The 24,971-nt window shown below is 35.1% G+C and overlaps 3 protein-coding genes across 10 annotated transcripts in view; 1 reads left to right on the forward strand and 2 right to left on the reverse strand.

The window, feature by feature from the left end:
* LOC127831690 (kinesin-like protein KIF22) overlaps window positions 1–5,431 on the reverse strand; it is a 49,440-nt gene extending 44,009 nt beyond the window's left edge. For all 8 annotated transcript variants that reach the window (XM_052356766.1, XM_052356732.1, XM_052356760.1 and 5 more), the window contains exons 1-2: window positions 5,333–5,431; window positions 1,202–1,360 (exon numbers count right to left, since the gene is read on the reverse strand). In XM_052356766.1, the coding sequence (XP_052212726.1) occupies window positions 1,202–1,344 (143 nt within the window). In that variant the 5' untranslated portion in view covers window positions 1,345–1,360; window positions 5,333–5,431. The remainder of the gene's footprint in view (window positions 1–1,201; window positions 1,361–5,332) is intronic.
* Window positions 5,432–10,051: 4,620 nt separating this feature from the next.
* On the reverse strand, window positions 10,052–15,831 carry LOC127831737 (vascular non-inflammatory molecule 3-like). The gene is made up of 2 exons (XM_052356776.1): window positions 14,766–15,831; window positions 10,052–14,443 (listed from the first exon to the last, which is right to left on the reverse strand). The coding sequence occupies exons 1-2, from the start codon at window positions 14,982–14,984 to the stop codon at window positions 13,064–13,066; spliced, it is 1,599 nt and encodes a 532-aa protein (XP_052212736.1). The 5' UTR covers window positions 14,985–15,831; the 3' UTR covers window positions 10,052–13,063.
* A 2,162-nt stretch (window positions 15,832–17,993) lies between these two features.
* Window positions 17,994–24,971, forward strand: part of LOC127831579 (uncharacterized) — a 31,564-nt gene continuing 24,586 nt past the window's right edge. Inside the window, exon 1 of the mRNA XM_052356562.1 lies at window positions 17,994–18,178. Coding sequence (XP_052212522.1) covers window positions 18,159–18,178 — 20 coding nt within the window. The 5' untranslated portion in view covers window positions 17,994–18,158. The remainder of the gene's footprint in view (window positions 18,179–24,971) is intronic.

A 24,971-nucleotide genomic window follows, 5' to 3' on the forward strand; every position in this document is an offset into this window, starting at 1 on the left:
ATATTATATTTTTTAAGGTTCAACTTAAACAGCTGGATAATCTGATTTTGAGTTGAATGACATCTTTAGACCTTTACAAAAAAACTTAATCGAAAACTTAAATTGGGATCATTTGTAAGGGTCCCATTTGGAAAAAAATACTTTTTTCGATTGGGGTCCCAAATTTGAACGAAAACAAACAATGAACCATCACAAATGGTAAAAAAAAAATGATGAATATAAAAGTTGTGTTAACCTTATGGGTTGAAGGTAAATTTCAACTCGGTATACATGTAGATTTGTTAAAGTACCAGTAATTACATTTTTTGTATTTATTAATTATTATTTTTTTATTTTTTTTAGGGGGGGGCATTCACATGATTCATCGCTATTTTTAGACGCGAAGGAGAGCTTCCCGCATAAATAGCTTGTTTCCATTGGTAAAGTTGTCATGAATATTTACACTTTGCATGCTGGGAAATTTGTAGTCTGCTAAAATGTTGTCTGCTGAATTTCTAAAATTAGCATTTTCTTATTTTCTTCAATTTTTTTCAAAGAATACTATCAGAATAGCAAACAGTTTGGATCCAGATGAGACGCCACGTTCTTTTATCTGCAGTGTCGTAGAACTTTACATCATGTTTTTACGACTTCTCTCGAAAACAGGTATCGTCAATGTAAACATTTTGGCGTAGCAGACGAGAGAATGTAATTTAAAGAGTGACTTTGTTCAAGATTGGATGTTCGTCTGACAAATAAGTTAATAAAGAAGAATCCGATGGTAAAACTGACACAGATTATGATGGAAAAGGGCATTGGAGCTGTGGTAGCATGGAGCACAGCGGTCAAGGAGGCCAGAATTTGATAACGTTTAATAAATGTCACCTGCTGTACAGACATCATTTGTTTAACTGGTGATAAACAGTGAAATTACAACAAACAATTTATGTTGTTAAATAGTTTTATTTTAATTTTTACTCTGTGCATCAAAATAACTTTCTTGTGGTCACTAATTATTTTCTGATAAAACCTGATTAAACAGTTACACGACACAATTCTATTTATTTGCTATGTCATTTATGGTCGAGTAGACATCAGATTCGGGCTAGTACATTTTAAGAGGAGCTGGTCCGATGGTCTGGCTGTAAAAAAAAGTTAATGTCGAACCCTGCAATTCATACTTAATATACATTCCGGTTGGATACATGCATATAGTACTTACTCATATTGTAAATTCTCGTTAATATTTCGGTGGTTGAAGATCTGCACATGATTGTCTTTTGTGCTAACAGAGATTTTCTCAGTTGAGACTAATGGTGGCCTCACACGGATCACCACTTTTACCTTGCACTGCTTCTTTTCCATTACAGAAGTGGAACAACTGTAAAAGACAACAAAAACACAGGTTGTGACAATGTCACAAAGTTAACATAAGAGCAAAGTCTGTTTCAAGGCGATATAAATGTGTGAAAAATTGAGCATCAAGATCAATGGGTTTCGTTCACAATTTATAAAAAAAAATTCCTACAGTGATTTATACCAAAGGTCAGGGCTCGAATTACTTTTCTTTATCAACTCTAAAAAATTGGGAGTTGTTAAAATGTTAACTCAAATTTGTTTTTTCCAACTCACAATACAAGTTTTCAAAAAAATGCATCCTTTGGTAGATCTTAACTTGAAAAATAAAGCCCTGAACTTGTAGTGATACTGTGGTAACAGATACACTGGTAGAACTATGTTTATTTTGATAAAAAAGGTTTAAAAACGCAAGAACAGTGCAAATTACACTATTTAATGGTATACTATGATCAAGGTCTTTCTTAGCAACTCATTCAGCCCTTGTGACACCTTGTCGAGTATTTTTGTTTTTGCATTAAGTATACACTGATTGCACAGCTCAAAAATTAAATATCTGATCAACAACCCAATGTCATGGTCTTCCCCAGGCCATTTAAGCGCCCCTTGCCGGGACGCTTGAATTTCAAAATCAGAGTCCACGGGGCGCTTGAAATTTTACGATCAGTGTATTCTTTAGTAAAAGAAAGTGGAGATTGTCCAAACAAATCAAGGTTTCCCTATCAGTGTATCAATATTCCCTGTTTTAAAAGAGCGCTCGGTACCTACTTTCACAAGTAATCGCCATAAACACCACATGGGATAATGGATAATCCACTGATAAGAGAATAGCATGACGCACGTATCGATTATTCTAGCCCCATTACACGGTCATTTAAATGCTGACAAGGATGTATCTGGTAACTTTCCAGTCGTCAAACTGTGAAGTTCATCGTCCAAGCGGTTAAACGAATGCTTATGAGGGCGGGGTTAACTATCGACCATTATTTTTGATTGACGTCAGGCATGAGGTAAGAGTTTATCGCAGCTTGATTAGCAAGAAGTTGTACCATTTGAGTAATATAAAACCGGTAATTAGTACAGTACAGAACATTAAAGACGGTTTCGGGCATCATCATCACACCTTTTTACTGTAAACAAGTGTTACCCATGACCCATGACTCATAATTAATACGAGAAATTAATTGCAAGTGGTAAACGATTAATTATTATAGCGAGTAAGTTGTGCAAATGACTCCCAGTAACAATTATGTGATAACAATTTATTTCATGCCAGTACATGTATATTTCAACATGTCCATTTATATAACTGATTCACCTCGTTTTTCTGACATTTATTCGACACGTAATGCGCTTTAACAAATTTTTGTTGAATTAATTACGCACACTTGTAAATGTTTCGTCTGATAATCTATAGTTAGAAGACTGATGATGGCAACCGGCCGTGATCCTTGTGGACAACGTGAATATCATGCATAATTCTGTCAAAACATTTATTCGACTCATAAAGTGTTAAAACAAATTATCGTTGAATTTATAACGCAACGGTTAATATTTGTTGAAATCTCAAATGGGAATAATTAAATTTGTAATCCGAAACCCATTCCCGTAAGTCGATGTTAACGCGTTTTTAATCCGAAACACACTTCCGAATGTAAATGTTACCGCAACGTTAAATATTTTTGCTTCAAATTAGCAGTGCAAATTTATTTTGTGTCGAATCTTTTTCTCAATTAAAAAGAGCGCGAAAATTGTGCAGCATGTACAACGTCGCATCTATTGCATACAAATGGCGTGTATTGAGCGTTTTAACAAGCACACAACAGGTCAGGGGATTGACGCATATTCAGAGGCAATATTTCATCAAATCTATAAATAGTCACTTAAAAAATGGCAAGGTTTGTGTTAAAGAAATAACTGAAAGCTTTTATCGTAAATATTTACCAGAAAGAGATTGATAAAAACGGGATTATCGGGTAATAAATAGAAACAGTAAGTATACAGTAATAGAGTCGGGTTGAAAAACAGATGTATTGGGGAATCGTTCGAGTCGGGATTTTACTATCTGTGCGGAAAAGTTTTAAAACAATTAAACAATATAAAAAAATATATTTTTAAATGACTGGGGGATTTTTTTGAAGAGTCATAGCGCACCAAATGACGTCTTTTGACGCTGTTTTTCTTTGAGTTATAACGCACCACAGAACGTGAATTGACACGTTAAATTTAAAAAAATCTACGTCGGGAGGGGACACCCCTACCGAACCCACCCCCTATCGGCCCCTGGGCGTCTGACAAAATTCCTGGGGAAGGAACTGGATGTTTAAACATTTAACATGTCCGAATATAGTACACATCTGAAAAATCGGTTGGGGTTACATCATGCTTTTTGTTTTAAACACAAAACATATAACATCTTAGATTGGTTGCTATATTAAAATTATGACATTTATCGGATGCGCACACATCGCTCTGTATTGGTTTTGCATGTTCAATGGGAATACCCTGTATAACGTCATCATATCGTGTGTTCCCTTGTGCTATTAACGCGCAACTGGCACTTCTGACAAATGGCGATCGATTGTGTTTATTCAATTTTTAAACAAATTTTCGTTCATTTTCGGTCTGCATTTGTGTTTAAATATTTTAGTGCTGGATTAAATAATTATCCAGAATAATCAGGTAATATATGCAATGATAATTTTAATTTTTCTCCAACTCGCAAAAAATGTGAGTACCTAACTTGTGCACTCTCATTTTAGACGCGTTATTTTTTAAAATAAACTCGCAAATGGCCAGTTTGCGAGTGTTTAATTCGAGCCCTGAAAGGTGTCACCACCTGCCCTATTAAACCTGATGGTATTCTAAAAACTATTCACAATGGCTTTGCATGATGGTTTGCCAAATTGGGAAGCGTTACTAGCGTAAAAAACTGTCAAATATTTGGCGGGCACATCATTAATAAAAATTTCCTAGCCGGATAGCATTTAGTGTTGCAGCCTAATTTTCCAGATTTTTTTACAACAGAAGAAAAGGAAGACCTTATCTTTATATTGACACTGTATCAGTGTTCCTTAGCATTTTCATTGGTGATTAAACTTTGCACCATTGCCTTGGATAAAAACAGTGCATTGCAACTCTCAGCAACCCTTTCGGTTATAAAGCTGAGAGTAGACTTGTTCATAGTGCTGTTATTTAATAAACTAAATTAATGTGCTGTTACTTAATAAAATCATTAAACGTTCGTTATACATGTTCTGGTTGAATTATTATAACATAATATTCTTTTCTTCTACTTCCGACAGTCAATTGCTGACTATGACTACTTTTCTCCAATGTATCATGGACGAACCATCTTTCAAACCTCTTAATTTTTGACACGCCAAATATAGTAACTATTAAGATTGAAAATAGTGAAACATTAATAGGAACTCTTTTTGATAAATAACTTGTTTCTACATGGCTGTCAACTTTTATTGTTATGTTAATCCTCTTTTGATAACAGATTTTTTGCAAGTTTCCAGCACCACCATATCATGTAAAACTTTCAATGCCAGCCAAACAACGTGTACCTGCTTTCGAACCCTTCAGTGTACACCATTAAAAATTTATTCGCCCCATGATTTGACCATGGTCACGTGACTTATTACAGCAGCTGATTTGTGTAAATTGTCAAGCAAAGTTGAGAAGAAATTAATAGTAATACCATGTTTTTATAAGTTTTTATATGAAAATCATTACATATGTAAAAAGCATTAAGGGATACTCTGATTTTTATGTGTTTCATGATTAATCTACTTATTTTATAGGTTTTTGAGGCATTTTCGTTGATTTGCCGCTACATGCGAGTTGGCATAAACAAATTACTTTCAACTTATACACAAACAACGGTGACAAAGTGCATGAGCGCGCATGATTTTTTAGTGTTTACAATTCATTTATTGCATTAAACGTCAAATGAAATATATTAAACTTACTGAAACAGTTTTATACTCACACTATCAATTCATCGTACAACGTGAACTAAATTACATCAATTTATTTAACAGGGTTTCATTTGTTTTGAAGTTGAAGCTCCCACGCTGCAATCTCATTGGTCAGAAAGGATGAAGAAAAAGTTTCTCGTTTGTGAGATTTATAAATAAGGCTACACTATACTTTGCTCACGATAAAATACGTAATGTTGATAAATCGACACTTAACTCACACGTATGGTCCCGCAAGGATGAGTAACATCTCATATGTTAACAATGTATAATAAGTACATAAAATAGAGCTTAATAATTAACATTTATATTTGAAAAAAAGTTATAAAAAAAAATGTTTGCAAAACTTGCATGCCCCCCATACAACAGTACAGCAAACCATAATTATATACATTAATTATTGCATTTCACACAGCTAGACTTCAGTATGCCATAAAATTCGTTATCCGGACAAACGGCATAACAGTGTAATACTATTCGAAATATTTCATAGCCGACGCTCAAACTAACTTAAAATGTTAAAGGTGAAACTTTTCATGAAATAGTATATAACCTCTAAATATCGCCACAAAATTAAATAAACAAAGCATGTTTTACTTGGAGGAAAGAATGGATGTCATAATCAATAATTTTTTTGAAGGCTTTCACACTATACAATATTTTCAACTTGCGGGTGCGAGGGGGGTGGGGGTAAATATAATTAAACCTGAGTTTAACTAGTTCTTTACAGGCTTCTGCAATTATGAAATTTAATCATTTGTTCTAAACTTAAATTTTCTTCATTCTAACTTTAAAATTCGTAAAAAAATGTTCACATTTCCTGGTGCTGAAAGACCGATTTCCATTTAACCTCTGGACTCATCTTTGCAGCAAGATTTAGTGAACGCAGCATTTATCCCCACTATTATATTAACGTAATTTAACAATGATTTTATTATTTAATTATATACAAGCTAGATATATTATTGTAATCAGAAAATGTAATGTTTTATAAAATTCAACTAGAGGAACTGTGTTTCTAAATGTCTCGTGGAGTTTGACCAGTTGTGTGTAATACTGTTTGGCAATCGGTTCATTTTCTTGATAAATAAGAAGACGCATATGGTGGTATACAATTCCCTAATTGGTGATGTTATGCATGTATCTTTTTGTGACTTTTTGTATCTTTTTGTGTGACAGGGTGAGAGTGGTTGTCGAGTGTGGAATCAAAGATTTCATGCTGTCTCGATAATCATCAGGGTGCCTGCACCACGTTATTGATTTAGTAACGAGTTGATCCTTCGAACGCATCAAGAGGAAAGGCTCTAGAAGTATTTCAAGTCACACACCAGTTTCCCACTCGATTGAATTTTAATGTGTAAGTACAATCTGGTGTATGTATGGATTGTTTTGTTGAATGGTTCTAAAATGGCCGCGGAAAGTGTAATGCATGCAAGTATGAAATAATTGAATGCTTTGATATTTACTTGTCTGTTACAGTTATCTAGCTATGTTTTGTTAATCCACTAAGTTTTGTCGTAGATGTTGTCTTTTAATGAGATTTTGAAAGTTGACTTCCATGTTGTAGTCAAACGATAGATGAGTATGGAGGGAGAAGACAGTATTCAGATAATATAGGATAAAGATATGTGGGTAGTTAAGTAGCGATTTATGTTCCCCTTTTCGGTAGACACCTGTGGCGTTAGAAAACAAAAGTTGTCAGAGGACAGCGCGCTCGACTATTCGAGTGCTTGACATTATAACGTAAGCCATCATGGCGAAATTGTTCATATTCAATAGGGGGGGGGGGGTGTAGGGGTGAGAGGGGGTATAATGTGGGGTGGAGTAATTTATTAGATGATGTTTAAAAAAAAATATTATTTTTTTTTTGGGGGGGGGGGAGGTTGGGGGGGGGGGCGGAAGGGATTCTGGGTATGGGCGTGGGGTATTGTTTGGGTGGAATCCATTGTGGTATTCAGGTAAGTGTTGTTTTGTCAAAGTATTAATAAAATGTGATCATAAATAAAGAAGTTATGGCAATTTAAGCAAAATGTTCAATTATCTAAGTGTAAAAGGGGCCATAATTATGTAAAAATGCTTGATACAGTGGTCTGCTCTTGTTTATAGGTTGGGGTCATGTTGATAAGCAAGTATGCAAAATATAAAAGCAATATGTTAAAGGATATAGGAAATATTTGGGGTAGTACGCAAACTTTAACACAGATTTATCAATAACATGCATATTCTAAGTATAAAAGGGGCAATATAATTATGAAAAAATGCTTGATAGAGTTGTCTGCTCTTGTTTATAGGTTGGGGTGATGTTGGTAAACAAGTATGCAAAATATGAAAGCAATATGTCAAGGGACAATGAAAATAAATGGGGCAGTACGCAAACTTTAACATTTGCTGCACATTCTAAGTGGAAAAGGGGCCAAAGAAAGCAATATGTCAAGGGACAATGAAAATAATTGGGGTAGTACGAAAACTTAAACATTTGCGCGCTAACGCAGACGCAGACGCCGACGCTGGGGTGAGTAGGATAGCTCCACTATATATATTTCATATATAATAGTCGAGCTAAAATGTTTTTAAAAAACAAGAGAAAAACATTGTGTGATGTTAGAAAAATACTGTAAATTGTATTTGCTACTGGTATTTCAACATTATTTTACTTTCGTATGCTTGTTTATATATATTATTATATGCTACCTCAGCATATTTGGATATGATTAAATATATACCTTCTTGGTCTGAAGCTTTAGCCGGGTTGATATATAATTCAAAGTTACGGTAAAATTGATGTCTTGGAGTGTCATCAGTGTGTTTTTGTTCATCCGAAGTTTTCATAGCAAACACTTGCGCGAACAGATTGTAATACGTTTCTACCTTTGTTGGTACTTCAATAGTTTTCGCTTCCTTAAGTGTTTGGGATACCATTTTAACGAGTTTATTCGATGAGGCTTTAGTGACTGCAACTTACTTAAGCTAATAAAATAGATAGAACAAATTGTATTATGATCACGTGAGTTTGGTTGATGGGCACCATACCGGACAGGTGGGAGTTTCTCTTGGTCATCTGGTTGCCGTAAACAGTACTTACCCACATCATAATTGAATATCATTCAGTAAAAACTAAATAGCTGGAAATCTCGGCTTAAATTAATAAACGTCGCAACTTTCGTGAGTCTGTAAGTTTATTTGGAAGGAGTGCTCGGGCAGACTCCGGGTCCTAATGTAATGAAGCATCAGGTTCGGAAGGATCTGATACATATCGGAATGCAAACATACCGTATAACTGCAAGCCACCGACTATCACGATGCGATAACCTAAAACTTAAATCGACTGTGAGATAACCACTAATAATCACTGACAATTAAAACCATTTACTATCTGTGTGTGTGTGATAAACAGTACAGTTAGCATATGCCATTCTATAAAAGTTATTTTTTAAGATCCCAACAATACTTTTTTTAAAGTAACGTATTGTCCTACAAACTATACGTATACGTTTTGTCGAATTGTTGATTATATGAAAACACTATTTTTAAGCATCCTATCTGTGTAACCGGGGGCCTATAGCTTTACTCCCGGTCCGTCAGTATGTCGCGTGCCCTTGTGTCTATGTGTCCATCTGTCCGTCCGAGACTGGCTTCTGCTCTACCTCAACGGGAACTAAAACTAGGTTGATGAAACTTGGTACATAAATGTGGTTGATTTTACTATGGCAACAATTGTAGCTAAAATCTGTATCATGTGATAAGTAAATAAGCTGGGCTAATACAACTTTGTAAGAGGATAGTGGAACCAATGGGAAATATGCACATCATTTCAGTTTATGTGAGAAACAAATCATGGTTGCTTTGGTTACACATGCTATTCCTACCTAAATTATTTAAAACTAAAATCTGGATCATGCGACATCTCAAAAAGCATGTAAGCTACGTTAATAAAGCTTTCAGTGAAGATAGATGGGCATATGATAAATATGCATTTTAATTCAGTTTAGTTTTTTTTCCGTACGTCCGATCCGAAAAACATTGATCCTGCGATAACTCGCTTAGTACTTACGCTATTTTAAGTCAATATATTAAAAGGATCATATGGGTAATCTGCATGCACATGTTTTATGGTTGACATATAACATACAAATAAATAAAAACGTTATTTTGAAGATTGCGACAGCTTTAAATAATAGTACTACGGCTAAAAGTTACGTTTAATGAACTCTTGTGCAATACTTGATATCACGATCTATAAATGACCGTAACGCGACATGAGTTTTTTACACCACTTTTTACAGGAATGTCGAGTTTAGTACTGATGTAAAAAAATTACAAATGTCACGTAGGTGTTGTTACTTTAATACGTATGACGGTTGTTGATATATGAACTATGCGCTTTATAGTTTTCATTTCCCGCTAAATTTACTTCGTTTGAAACGTTACACGATTGGTTGTAAATGCATCGAGGCGAATAAGTTATGATTTTTTTCCGATAAACTTTACATAACTGAATATGTGTTAGCTTTAGACTGCCGCAGTAAATAACAAAATAAGGAAACGCAAGTTTAAAACATTTGACATACTAGCAAAGGCTGATATAGATTTTGTGTATATATAATCTTGTGTAATTGTTGCGACATCTGATATAGTGTGTTTAACCAAAACGCTGATGTACAATTATTATCTGAATTTCCATCTTGGAATTGTAAAAACTCACCGTTAGTTAAAATAACACACTTACGTGGTTAAGAATAATGACTTTATTTACAAATACAAATATTGTGACAATAATTGAATGACAGAAATACCCAAACATAGTGTACATTCAAAGAAATTAAACAATCAAGATAAACAATGAAATTGATCGTGTTACAGTTTCGATCACATATTTTTATACAATTTAAGTTGATATTGCATACATATGTTAATAACAAAATTACATTCAACAAATGAGTTGTTTGTTCTACTTGGATCATGGTCATATAACAAATGAGTTATTTGTTCTACTTGGATAATGATCATATAACAAATAAGTTGTTTGTTCTACTTGGATCATGGTCATATAACAAATGAGTTGTTTGTTCTACTTGGATCAAGCTCATATAACAAATGAGTTGTTTGTTCTACTTGGATCATGGTCATATAGCAAATGAATTGTTTGTTCTACTTGGATCATGGTCATATAACAAATGAGTTGTTTGTTCTACTTGGATCATGGTCATATAACAAATGAGTTGTTTGTTCTACTTGGATCATGGTCATATAACAAATGAGTTGTTTGTTCTACTTGGATCATGGTCATATAACAAATGAGTTTTTTGTTCTACTTGGATCATGGTCATATTACAAATGATTTGTTTGTTCTACTTGGATCATGGTCATATAACAAATGAGTTTTTTTGTTCTACTTGGATCATGGTCATATAACAAATGAGTTGTTTGTTCTACTTGGATCATGGTCATATAACAAATGAGTTTTTGTTCTACTTGGATCATGGTCATATAACAAATGAGTTGTTTGTTCTACTTGGATCATGGTCATATAACAAATGAGTTGTTTGTTCTACTTGGATCATGGTCATATAACAAATGAGTTGTTTGTTCTACTTGGATCATGGTCATATAACAGATGAGTTGTTTGTTCTACTTGGATCATGGTCATATAACAAATGAGTTGTTTGTTCTACTTAGGTCATGGTCATATAACACATGAGTTGTTTGTTCTACTTGGATCATGGTCATATAACAAATGAGTTTTGTTCATTTTGTTTTTTGATCAATACTAGTTTTTTTGTTTATAAGTTGATTTGTTTAGTTATTTCAGATGAGCATTCATACAACATTTGAGATTACATTAAACAGGAAAGAAAATTGTCTGAGCATTTTATATATATATGAAACTTGAAACTTGAGCATTTGATTGAACGCCTATTTCTACGTATAAACATATTCAATGGCGTTGTACAATAGAAATAAAAACAAAAATTAAGCACAAATAAAAAACATACAATAATATGGAGTGACACAGTAACCGATCCTCAACAAGCGAGCGAGAATATCCTCTTCACAAGTTAAAAAACGAACAACAGTGCCAAGTATCAAACAAGTCTATACAAAACATTTATCAAAGGTACATCACGTATTACCTTTAAACTAATGCAAAAAGTCGTCGAAAAAGTATGTCTTAAGTCTTTTTTGAAAGTGTCTATTGAAGTACATTGTCTTAAACTCAAAGGTATGTTGTTCCATAGGTTTGGACCCACAGTTCCTAGTGTTTCTGTAGCGTCTTGCGTTAAGAATTTACGAATGTTTTTTATTTTAAAATAATTCAAAATTGCAGATCTACACTTTCTCTTAATGTGTTCCTTGAAGTTCAGCGTTTCATCCAGAAAAGCGCCCAGATATCTGATGCTTCTTTGACGCTTGATTTTGTCACCACATACATCAATGTCCCGAGTGTTACACTTATTTAATTGAAGGCGACTTCCAAACACTATGTATTCAGTTTTTGAAGCGTTCATTTTGAGTTTATTACTGTTCAGCCAGTTGTTTATTTCTTGTGCACAATCTTGGAGTTCGTTGATGGCTTCAGTTTCTTCCGATAGAATCGGTTTGAAACGTTTGCTGGCAGTATGGTCATCTGCAAAGCCACAGACAGAGATGGTAGGGGGTACTATGTCAAAAGTTGTTCCTGCATATGTGAGGTAAAGCCAAGGACCCAAACAACTTCCTTGTGGGACACTGCATTTTAACTCACGTGGTTTTGACATGCATCCGTTCACACTTACACAACAACTTCGCGGCCGCAAGTATGAGTCCATCCAGTCCAGCGCCGCACCACACACGCCATATTGACTTTTCAAGACATCTAAGAGTATGTCATGATCTACGGTGTCGAAAGCAGCACTAAGGTCTAGTGCAACGAGTGCTGTTACCTCTTGGTTTTCCACTGCAGCGAGGAGATCGTTAACAAGTCTTAGTAATGCCGACTCACAAGAGTGATATTGTCTATAAGCAGATTGGTTCTTTGGGAGAAGATTATTTTCACTAGCATGTTTGTTTAATCTAAAGAGTGCTGATTTTTCAATTACTTTTGACAGAAATGCCAAATTACTCACTGGTCTGTAATTTGAAAAGGTCAATTCAAGGCCGGCTTTTTTAACAGAATTCGCACTACCGCTTGTTTCCACTTCGCAGGGAATACTCCTTTTGCCAAAGAAAGGTTTACTAATTTAGAAATGGTTGGAAGAAGCTCATTCAAAAACAACTTTAACACTTTTGTCGGTAAGATATCAATCTCGCAGGACTTTGTTTGTAATTGATTTATTATCTTTCTGATCTCATCTTCTGTGAGTTTTTCAAAATTTCCCAATTGTGTGACCTTTTTCGCAATCGGCGTGTAGTTGTCAAAGTCTTTAAGATTCTCTCGGATTGTCTCTATTTTCTGCATAAAATAATCAGCAAATGTGTCAGCTAGAGTATTTTCATTTTGAACAGTTGGCAACGGGTTTTCAGACTTGCTTCCCGTAAGCTCCGACACAAATTCGTACAGCTTTTTAGAATCACCTTTAGATTCAAGTACTTTCTGGCTGAGTGCCAATTGCTTTTCATTCGTATGCTATGCTGTTCATGCTTTTGAACACAAATACACGTTAAAAATGAGTTAACATTGTATAATTATTGTGACAACGTGTTAAATGACTTTAGAGGTTGATCTCTTGGACGGACGTTTTTCTTAACAGGCGTATACAATATTCTCAGATGCCAATCAAATACACGTGATGACACATAATTACAATTGAAATGTACATGCAGGTGAGACTTTTTGGTGTCAGGGACTGTTCAGCTTTACTGACTTCGGAATCTGCGTTGACGCTGTTAAAAACAACCATGGCTAACATGGGCGCATCAAATTCATCGCTCTCTATAATCGCTTTGCTTCTGCTGAACTTATATTTGTTAAGCTCCATAGTATGATATTGGCCAACAGAGGACGTAGAAACAAAAGGAAACACAACGCCAGGGTCGAAGAATCCATTGATTTTAACGTAAGAAAATGTAGATGATGCGTGATCAACAGATTCACCACACGATGCAGGTTCATTGCTGGCACAAATGTGGACGGCACAAAATTGCATATGGATTTCTCCAGGATCATGCATATAAAAGTCTGTGGCACTCAATACAAACAGCTCCTTTTCGACCTTTACATTGAAGTCGTACTGTACTGCGCAACAAGCTTTCTCATAGCATGTGTACGCCCGACCCTGATCACCCGTTAACGGTACGAAAGACATAGGCATGCCAAAGAAGTATTTCCCAATGAACGACGAGTTCACGTATTTCGCAAGGTCCTTTGCCGCAATACCACCAAATTCCTGTAGTGGTAGTTCTTCTGGTATGACTGTTGTATTACGGGCTGTAAAAGTGTCGAGCTCTCTTACAAGCAATTGACCCTCTGAATTTTCGTAGTCCATACTTGTACTAGCATCGACACCATTTCCAAATATCCCTGATCCAGCCATTGCATACTTAGAGTTCCTAGCGTTGGAAACAGCAATAGTAATGTTATTGCGTTTCGAAATTCCAGCATACATTTGAACCGGTAAAATAAATGGATAAAACACATTCCAGGCAGATGTGACAAGTAAATTCCGAATTCCACATTGTTCTATGAGATTTTGTGTAGGGCTTTCATGCAGCAAGTCGAAGCAGACGACAGTTCCGAATCTTCCGAAGTCGGTATCGAAAAACACAAATTCGTTCTTGGGCGCAGGATCGAATAAAGGCGTTTCATCGTACATATTCCGTTTGTGATAGCGTGCTATCAGGCGTCCGTTGTCGTCAAATACGACGTTTGTGTTAAACTGGTACCTTCCATCCAAGGGGCAAGACGGATCTTTAACTTTGCTGCAAGGTTTTATGTCACCCATGTTCGCTACGATGTATATACTCGACATCTTTGCCGTACAACTTAAGAACTTCAACACCTGCGTGTCATTGAATCTGCCAGGATCTTCACAAGGGTTCCAAACAAGGGATCCATCTGGTATGTCTTCCAAGAAAGGCCTCATTGAACTGCGTGTATGGTCGAATCCCGTAATGCCATACTCGGGGAATATAACTATTCTCGCACCCTATAGCAAAAGTAAATCACAATATGCTGAGAATAAAACAAAATAAAGATGAATTCCTAAGCCATAAATCAAATTATTACTCTCCTTAAAACGTCCTGAGGGCTTTATAATTACTCAGTGGAACAATAGTTTATACATTACAATGAGTAACAATTGCTTTTAAGATGAAATTTTAAAAAACCTCTGATCCATGTAAAGACATATATGACACCGTTACTTATATGCAAAGATGAAACAATATATCTTTGTTAAGAAATTCGAAATGTTGCGTAAAAACACTTTCACCAAACCATAGCATACGATATCGATATATGTAACTTGCCTGTGTTGAAGCTTCGGCAGCCCTTTCCTGTATTATGTTTAAATTATTCTTCATAAACTCAAATGCTTCCTCTCTTGTTAAGCTTTCATTCGCTTTCGGATGAGAAATAACAACATGTTCATACACGGCGACTTTCACATTCACAGAGTGCGCGATGTGCAGCATTAAAATAAACAACCACAAACTCAGACGATATCCAACTTTTTCGTTCGAAGTCATGATTTTTTCTGCCAGTACAATAACACAGTGAGTGATATTACTTCACAACGTTTCACAAGTTCTTTGATATTTAAATCCGATTTACCATTGATAGCAGTTGTGTTATGCGTCCGTAACTTCTCCTGTTAATCATCATAATTGTTTATGCATGTTCAATTTGCGCTATCTGTTATATATTGTTAGTTCGGTTAAGCTACTTCCGACGTATATTAAATAACACGCTGGTTTATACTACCACAACACTACAACCAGGTATATCTGCGGTTAACGACGAATGAATAATGCTCACTATCCTTAAGATTTGTATTGCTTATCTGTTATTGTACTAGTTTGTTTTTTCTTAAAGTAACATTCCGTGGTCGCCCACGTTTTCTAAGTTACTCAATGTACACCCAGACCTGTCCAATGTTATGTTGATATCTAAACCATATATCACTATAGCCCAACACAACATAATATTCAACCAGGCACTGAGTTATAACATGCAATTCAATCGGATGGCTCAAATATACATCTGACGGGTAAACATAATGCTCGTGTCAATGAGTCATTCTAAATGCACCTCACACAATCATCGTAACGTTCCGGTGCAAGAAAAAATCTCATGTTATAATCCCTGTTTCTAAAGTATAAATATCCAAATGACCTCATCTACTAAGATCAATTCAATTAAGTCTAAAAGGAGAAGCCGAAAAATTCCCGTTCTGCATTATTTTCACAACTGGAGAACATCCAGGTGAAGTGTATATTATATATATTTCCGATACACTTCGATGTACACTGAGTACACTTTCTTCTTAACATCGGCACAAGTCAAACACAAATAGGTAGCCTGCTAATATCTTTGCTTCCATGCTGATGTGGAATGTTCCAGTATAAACATATGTCTAAAGCAGTAGTAGAGTAGTATTGAGATTTCTCCTTGCGGAAATATCCATCATCGCTTGTTGATGTAAATTTCAAAAAGCGCAAAGAGAATAAGACTGACAGTTTTATGCCAATATAAAAAGCTTTATCTGGTTTGAGTAAAAAACTTGTAATTAACACAGTTTCCTGATTTTTTTCTTCAGCACTAGTAAAACAGTGCTTAGGCATGCCAAATGTAAGGCTGGATGGACAGACAGACGTGCTGATTTCCATGAAGAAATTTGTATACCTCCTTACAGCGTCGTAGACACGCTGAGGTACGCCGAGGCAGTTGCCTCTTCTAAAATTTGCAGAGCAATGTCGAGATTACAAGGAAAAAAGGGAAAATTTATGTCAAAGAACAACATCTATATAAGAAATTGAGGCAATTTAATGAAGGCACTATGATATTCACAAACAAATATTATCATTGAGTACAACTGGTTCATGTTGAGGCAGATAATTATTTCAATTTTATAACTTCAATTGATTCAAAATGGCTCAGCAAAATGATTTGGAAAATCCGTATATTTAACAAAGCGTCGCACTGTAAACTTCGATGCTTGCTATACTCATGGTGGACATCGGAACGTACCGAGCTAGAATCGGGTGTTTTACGGCCAGGTCTGAGTCTATTTGGACCTACACACACTTCAGGTGATTGGCGTTTTCGGCTTTATTGATATTCTCCTCTTTATGGCCGGCGTCGAGTTAAAACCGGGACCGTTTCAGGTGGTAAGAATCTTTGTTTGCATTAGAATTTTCAAATTATGATATCCCGCGCATTATTTTTTTTTAATATAAAGAGGTTGAAGTCTTTTATTTTTAATAGTCAATGTAGTTGATGATAAAACTGACAGAAAATGATGACGCAGTGCTAAAATAAAATTTTACACAAGAAAATTAAAAAAAATGGCCAGAAACTACTGATTTAAGTTAAATATTTGAACTTCTCATGACAAGCAAAAAGTCCATGTGAAGCAATCGGTAACGCGACAGACTCTGTTTCCAATGTCCACTATTAAATTGTCACTGCGTTGGTTAGAACCCCAGTAGGTCGCCTTTTTTCCAAATAACTTCCATCAATGATCTTTTTATATGCGCTTATGATTGAAAACACTTTTGATTTAATGTATTTAAACTTGTTTTTTTGGAAAAAAGCCATAATTATGTTGCTTTCAAGCACTAAATTGAAAAAAAATGTCCATTAATTTTTTTCACGGTGAACTTGTCTGAACTACAACAGCAAGTTTGCGGAAGCTGATTTGATGTAAACTCAAAAATGAAATTTATAAAAAAAACCTCGTAAACAGAGATCAATCGAGAAATGAGATCAGAAAGAGAGGATTATAGAATTTGTTTAAATACACATGTAAATCAATTTAGACTAGTCTCCATACATATAAATCAATATAGCCTCACCATACTTAGTATAATACATATGATGTTATATTTACCTGGCTTTAATGGTGTCCTTAATGAGTCCACAAACTCATAATTTGACAATAATCTTGCAGCAGATTTTTTTGTTAACTTCATTGATACTTAATCATATGTAGCGTCCACGATTCCGATACTTTAGGTATAAAATGTGGTTCAAACGCACCAGAGACGTTCTAGGCATAAAAAATTCTGGTGGGGGGGGGGGGGAGGGGGCATTCCCCCGGACCCCTCCCCCTTGAATGACCCAAGATACTGTCTCGGCTATATACTGTGTGCGCGTTATAAAAACAATGCTCTTGAGCAATCTTAACAAAACGTTCACAAAACATTCACAAATTGTCGATTGCAGCAAGTTATTTGATAAATTCGATAATAAGCCAGATGGTTAAGAAACATCAGCATGATTTTATGTCAACCTTTTAACGAAAAAATGGTACATATTTAAATTTATTTGTCACAAGGTGGCCCCCAAAACACACGGGATTTGGAAGTTGTGTGAGTCTATACTTGTATCATATTAAGATGTACATTTAATGGTCTAATAACATGATATACTCCATAAGTTTTATTTTACTATATAACATATTTATCTATTTATAGATATACACAAGATAAAGGGGTTTTCCCCAGATAATTATGCAAATTTATGTTTGTAGGCCACAAAGAAGAGATAGAGGCAAGGCGCCATTTTTTGTTTACATTTGATTTCAACGCCTAAACCATTAAATGTTATGGGTTTGAAGCTATTTCCAACTGCGAAACGAGAATAAAGATAGGAACACTACAAGGGATGTTTGTGTAATGTGATTTAAACATTCAATTCTGATGGAGGAAAGAAAATCAAGGTATAATATTTTGTTTAAACTTTTACTGAACCTTTTAACTGTGCTTTCTACCAGTAGAGTGAACGTACTGTATGCATGACATAAACGAGATTTCGATTTACTAGACAGTAGTATTTTTGTAATTTGAATACACATTCTTTTAGCTCCAGATTCTTTAAGTTAATATTTTCACTTGTGAAGGTTGATTAATGGTTTAATAGTGTGTTGTTTTACTGTTAATGTGTAAGAACAAGATATATTGTGATTCTACATGTTCCTTTGTTAAGCTCTCATTACACTTGTGTGTCAAAGTTCAAAACCATCAATATAACTATCAATTTATATTTTCGAACATCATTTTAAAGCATTAAAACAATTATGGAATCGAGTGTCGCCATTTCATTTATGAAACATTGATTTTTTATAATATGCAGCATTTTTTTTATTTGTGGTTGTACAGGGCAAGCCTTTGCTAAATTTAGTCCTACAAGGTAAAGTAGGATTCCAGCATGACTTTTTATAGTTACGGATTTTCCTTATTAAATCTATTTATACTTTTGTCGATTTGTTGATTATATGACAACAGGTATAGTTTTTAGTACCTTTCATGTGCAATAGAAGGGGACTATCTGTTTATCCCCGGTCGATTCGTGTACCATATGCCTGTTTGTCAGTCCACATCTTCACGTTGCAATAGCTAACAAATACATGAAGCTCAATCAATACATTCATAACGAGCTATATTGGTAATATGAATGTGCTTTTATTTTCTTTGGTTAGATAAAAATTGTGGTGGGTATGAATATACCGATGTAAGTGAACATTAAAATCTGAACCCTTTGACAACTCAAACGAGTCCTCAAGCTATCTAGATTAAACTAATCTGGATAGTAAATATATGGGGACGATTCAAGTTATTAAAGTTTCTTTCCGTCCGTCCAAAAATCTTTATCCTGCGATAGTTAAAAAGTGCTTAAGCTAGGTTGATTAAGAGTACGTTGATAGAGGGCCATAATGGGAATATGCACGTTTTTGCAGTTTTGTTTCATAAGATAAAAAATTGATTGTAATGGTTACAGAAAACATTAAAACACAACATTTGGATCCTGCGACAACTTAACAAGTACGCAGGCTTGATTAATTACATTCGGCATGTGTAAAGAGGGTTTTATTTTTGTCAGACCATAATGGTGGTTGTTATTGTTAAATAAAACAAGAACACTAAGATCATAATCCTGCCATAACTTAAAAGTAAAGATACGTAAAAGAAACATATGGAGATTCTGCTCATAATCCGTTATAATTAAACACATCTGGACTACAAAAAAAGCCAATGAATTTATATACCCGATTGGAAAAAATACCATGACCGTATAAATTGACAAAAAATAGCGCGAAAATGCCTGAAAAGGGGAAAATTTTGCGTCGTGAAATCTTCAGACTGGGAATTATGCGTCTTTTTAATTTCTTGGTGTAATTTGCACAAACGAATTCAAATATTCACTTACATACATTTTTCTTTGGAATTTTCAGTTGCCATGTTTACTTTATTTCTTCACCCGCAGACATTTACACATTTCCTTCCTTTTGTAAATTTTGCAGACGGCAAACCGGAATTCTGTAGTTGGGATAGTTCCCTTTTTATAACTTTATAAGGAAGAAAAAAGTCGCTGAGAGCGCTTGTAAATTTATGTCTTTTTTAAGTATTTTATATCGTCAGTGTTTTGAAACACAGATTGTGCACAAAACCTTTAACGCCTTCTTATTTTGGGAACAACCAAGTACGCAAGCCTCTTTGGTTGCAAGCTTCTATATGAGCTCTCTGTACTTTTTCCTCTAGTAGGCCTCCTCACATCTTGTTATCCAAGGTACATATAAGGTTTACTCGATCATGATGAGTCGTTTTCCCGCCACTGACCACAGCGCGTTGTCGGGCCTGAGGTTTTTCTGTACGATTCGCTGGGGAAGACCAGCTTCTTGTCAAGGTCAAACATCATGCTTTATCCCGTTGCACCGTCGAGGATTGAGCTTTCGGCTTTCTCTTAGCAGTTTCATCTGGCTTCACGAAGTTCATAGTCTGTTGCCACGGGGTTCTGCAGCGTTCCTTTCTCCTTTTTGTTCAAGCCAGAAAGCCAGGTTTCTGAGGACGTGGACGTGACGCCATATGTTTATGAAAGAGCTGTCGGGTTTGTATCAATTCATAGGAAAAGAAATGCATACGTGATAAAAATATCTTTTGTTAGGCAAAAAGAGGTTGTCAAATGCTAAGTTAAAGCAATCCTAATTCGAAGTTTATTCAGCCGACAAAGACATTTTCTATTTTAATGACAGATATATTAAAGAGTAATTATAAATATATGTTTGTAGATTGAAATTTGCCATTTGCTCTTTAAGTGTAAACAATTAAACAATTGAAAGGCAGCGGGGCCTGATTATGTGTTGAAGGATTGTTTAAATATGGTATTTACTCTGATAAGTTTTAAAGTGTGTTATGTGCATTGTTTCACAGTCTCCATTTGAAGGGGTACCTCTCTGAATCTTGGTCAGTGTTGGATTGCTCCTTTACATAAAACGGGAGAAAACGATAATGCAAATACTTATTTTAATATAGGGGTATTACACTGCTTAGTACTTTTGGTAAATTGTTTACAAAATTCATAAATAGAAGATTAACTTTTTGAGCTGAACAATATCATTAATAAAATAAAAGCTCAGGCTGGTGGAAAAACATGGACATTCTGAATAATAAAAAGGTGGTACATTAAGATTTTTTAACAATTCTTTTATAAAGATGAACTATTGGAAATTGTCATTAATTTTACTTGTTTAGGTATTTTGTCCACCGGGGGATCTTCTATATCAACCTTTTAAACCTTGGCAGGTCAGGCTTCAAGTGCAACTTTGTTAAAGTTAAGATTACATGACCATTTTCTAAACATCTAAACAACTGTCAAAATGATAAGTATCACTTGGTAGTTGAATGTTACTATATACAGAAATAAGACAATTGTATATTTATAAATGCTATTGGAAAAAGCCAAATATGTTTAAATGTGTTGACTTTATGAAATCCGAAAATGGTCAAACCAATAACAATCTTGCATTCTATGTATTGAAAAAAAAAGCATTGAAACAACGAAACTCTTTTACTCTTTACTAATGATTATCTATTGTATAAACAATCAACTGTTAAACTGTTATCTTCGTCAGTTCCTCTTTTACATGGGTTTCAAGCTTTCTCACGCTGTGCTGTAGGCTTGCGTCAAACCATTTTTACTTTTGATATAGTTCTTCATTATCGAAGGTATCTCCTATCTGGTTCTGTTCTTTTACAGCGAATCTATAAGTCGTTTAGCCTTATAGATAATCCGAGATCTGGACTTAATTGCTTTGAATTTTGTCCTGGTCCATGATGCGATGTCTATCAGGTAAGTCAATATCACTGTCGCCTGTACATGGGTAGTAAAGGTGAGAGTGAGGTCATCCATGAAGATTCGACTGGATGGCTGGTAGATCCCGGATTCCGTCTTTGGTCCGCGTTTTTCTCTGATGGCTTCATTGATCAGAAGATGTATTCCCATGATGAAGAGTAACGCAAGAACTGTGTATCCAGTGACAAATTGTTTCTCCAACTTCTGACAGTTTGTCAGCTTGTCACCTACGGAGAACCGGAGTTTAATACCATCCAAGTAGATCGGGATAATTTCTCGGTACTGGCTGGTACATGGTTGTGTTATAGGGCTATGCAAATCAACTTTTGAAAGATTGCAACATACTGGCGCGTCTTTTTTCTGCATTTAGTTGTCCTTCTTTTTGTTTGTTTAGTGAACACTCTAGAAATTGTATTGCAAAATTGATCAGAGTATTGTTCTTATAATATATCAGCCGAATTTAAAACTGAGACTCGTGAGATTATACACAAGGTCGCTTCGTCCATTAAAAAAAGCCTAATACCAATCTATATACCACATTCATTGCGTAATTTGCACGAAATTATATGAGAACATTTATACCCCCTCCCTTAATGCATCGGAAGAATTTGAAACTGGGTCATTTAGGTTTAAACATTGTCTCTAGATCAAACTGAAGAAAAAGATTGTGAACTCTTTCGATGGCTTCATTTTTTCCAAATCTGTATTGTACTTACGACATTTTTCTTTGCGATATGTTTCGAAACTTGGTCACGTGGGTTAAATTACTTTTTCAGTAGGTCATATCGAACCAGGCGTGTGACTACTATATATTTCACATCATTGCCAAATCTCCATGAAAGAATGTGATTTTTTTGTTCCGAGTGATATATTTGCCATATGTTAAATGTTGTAAAATTTTTACCAAAACAAGGTCACTTGCTCGAACTAGAGAAAAATATTTTAAGACCTCTAACGGCTACATGTATTGGCAAATCTCCAAGAAAGTTGAACACACCATTCGCTCCGCTATATCTGCTACGTTTGAGTTAAAAACTTTATCAGTATGTAAAATTAAACAAGACGATTCTCAGCACTTGATGCAAAATTTAATACTTCACATTAATTAAATTAGTTTAGAGCAGTATTCCTTTTTCCTCGGCCTAGTTCTGAACTAGATTTTTAGATCGAATAAAAGAAAAACCTCTTGAGCACTCTAGAGGCCACATTTATTGCCTAACCATCATAAAACTTGGTCAGAACAAATGCTTAGTGAAATATTTATTAAAATGTTTGAACAAACGAGTTCGAAACAAGGCCATGTGGCATCAAAACTAGGTCGTTATGTCAGATTAATGATAAAAGCATGTGAACACTCTGAAATCTTACTTGTTTTCCAATACGTCATTCAACTCCCTTATTTGTCCTAATAAATTTTCCCACCGAGCGAGACATGGTTGCTGTCATTCGAAAAACATTGGCGTAATTAGGAGGGGCAGGTTTCCTTATGTAGCTACTGAGTAAGATTTGAAGAACGCTCATTTTAAAACTTGGTTATAACATTGAACAGTTGTATTTCATGATATATTGGCTTATTTAATAATGGTTTGTGCAGAAACGTAGCTTTTTATGTTCAAAGTATTTCTCATTTATCTTTTGTGAAACATTGCGAATATTGCCAGCTAAGAATATTCGCGATCTTTTTTCTTTTTCTGAGTTACTTTACAAAACAAAACAACCGATAATTAGAGATTAGAGCTTTTATCCCCATACTGATTTACAATAATTTAATATGTATTTCTTTTTTCCGTAAAGATGGCAGCCCATGATGCTATGTTCACATATTTTAATGCATTAAATTAAACTTACTTTCACTTCTTAACGTCACATAACAAAAGGGCTCTCGAGAGGGATCAATTTCAGATTACTTACAATATAACCATAACGTTAACGTTAACATTATGTCATACACATTAAATAGAAGCTTACGCATACAAAACGCTATCATTAGTCAGCTTAAATAGTTTCGGGTGTCATGCCCTATAAGTGTACATTTAATTAAGGTCAAATTACGAGTGATGCATTAAAAACTGCTTAAACGATTTACAATTGGAACTAGACATTCCATATATAAACAAGATGCGTTTGTGAAACACAATGTCCCCCTATATGACGTTTGACCTTGTAGGATGACCTTGACCTTGACCCTTAACCACTCAAAATGTGCAGCTCCATGAGATACACATGCATTTCAAATATAAAATTGCTAGCTTCAATATTGCAGAAGTGACATTACATGAGCAATTTTGACCCATATATATGACCTCGAAGGATGACCTTGACCTTTCACCACTAAAAATGTGCAGCTTCATGAGCTACACATGCATGCCAAATATCAAGTTGTTATCTTCAATATTGCAAAAGTATTCATAAAATTAGCGATTTGGGCCACATATATTTGACCTCTGACCTTGAAGGATGACCTTGACCTTGACCTTTCACCACTCAAAATGTGCAGCTTCATGAGATACACATGCATGCCAAATATCAAGTTGCTATTTTCAATATTGCAAAAGTACTCATAAAATGAGCGATTTTGGCCACATATATTTGACATCTGACCTTGAAGGATGACCTTGACCTTGACCTTTCACCACTCAAAATGTGCAGCCCCATGAGATACACATGCATGCCAAATATCAAGTTGCTATCTTGAATATTGAAATACTGCAAAAGTGTACATTAAATGAGCGATTTTAACCCATATATTTGACCTTTTACCTTGAAGGATGACCTTGACCTTGACTTTTAACCACTCAAAATGTGCAGCTCCATGAGATACATATGCATGCCAAATATCAAGTTGCTATCTTCAATATTGCAAAAGTTATTGCAAATGTTAAAGTTGGCGCAAACCAACCAACCAACCAACAGACCAACCAACAGACCAACCAACGGACCAACAGACCAACAGACAGGGCAAAAACAATATGTCCCCCACTACTATAGTGGGGGACATAAAAAACGGGTTAATTTTGTAAACATGGGTCTTTTGAAAATTTGAAGCAAATAAAGCTTTGGGGACACACTTTTCTTTTCCTTCTTAAGGAACAAACCAAATGAACTTTGATTGACCAATATTTAATTTTTCAGCTCACATGAGCACAACATGCTCAATGTGAGCAGAACTGATCGTCTTTTGTCAGTCTTGCGACGTGCGTCTTGCGTTGTCCGTCTTCAATATACGTCTTGGGAACATTCTAGAGGCGGCATTTATTGCCCAATCTTATGAAACAGTGTAAAAACATTTTTCATAAAAACATTTCAGCTGAGCTTGAAAATGGGTCATGAGGAATTATAAACTTGAACAAATTAAGGAAAGAGCCTAATAACTATGTAGAGGC

The sequence above is a fragment of the Dreissena polymorpha genome, chromosome 1, assembly GCF_020536995.1.
Source record: "Dreissena polymorpha isolate Duluth1 chromosome 1, UMN_Dpol_1.0, whole genome shotgun sequence".
Lineage (NCBI taxonomy): Eukaryota > Metazoa > Mollusca > Bivalvia > Myida > Dreissenidae > Dreissena > Dreissena polymorpha.

Coding starts and splice junctions, on each gene's coding strand:
- LOC127831737 (XM_052356776.1), bottom strand. CDS start 14,984: ATGACTTCGAACGAAAAAGTTGGATATCGTCTGAGTTTGTGGTTGTTT. Junction 14,444..14,765: donor CTGCCGAAGCTTCAACACAG/GCAAGTTACATA, acceptor CTTTTGCTATAG/GGTGCGAGAATAGTTATATT.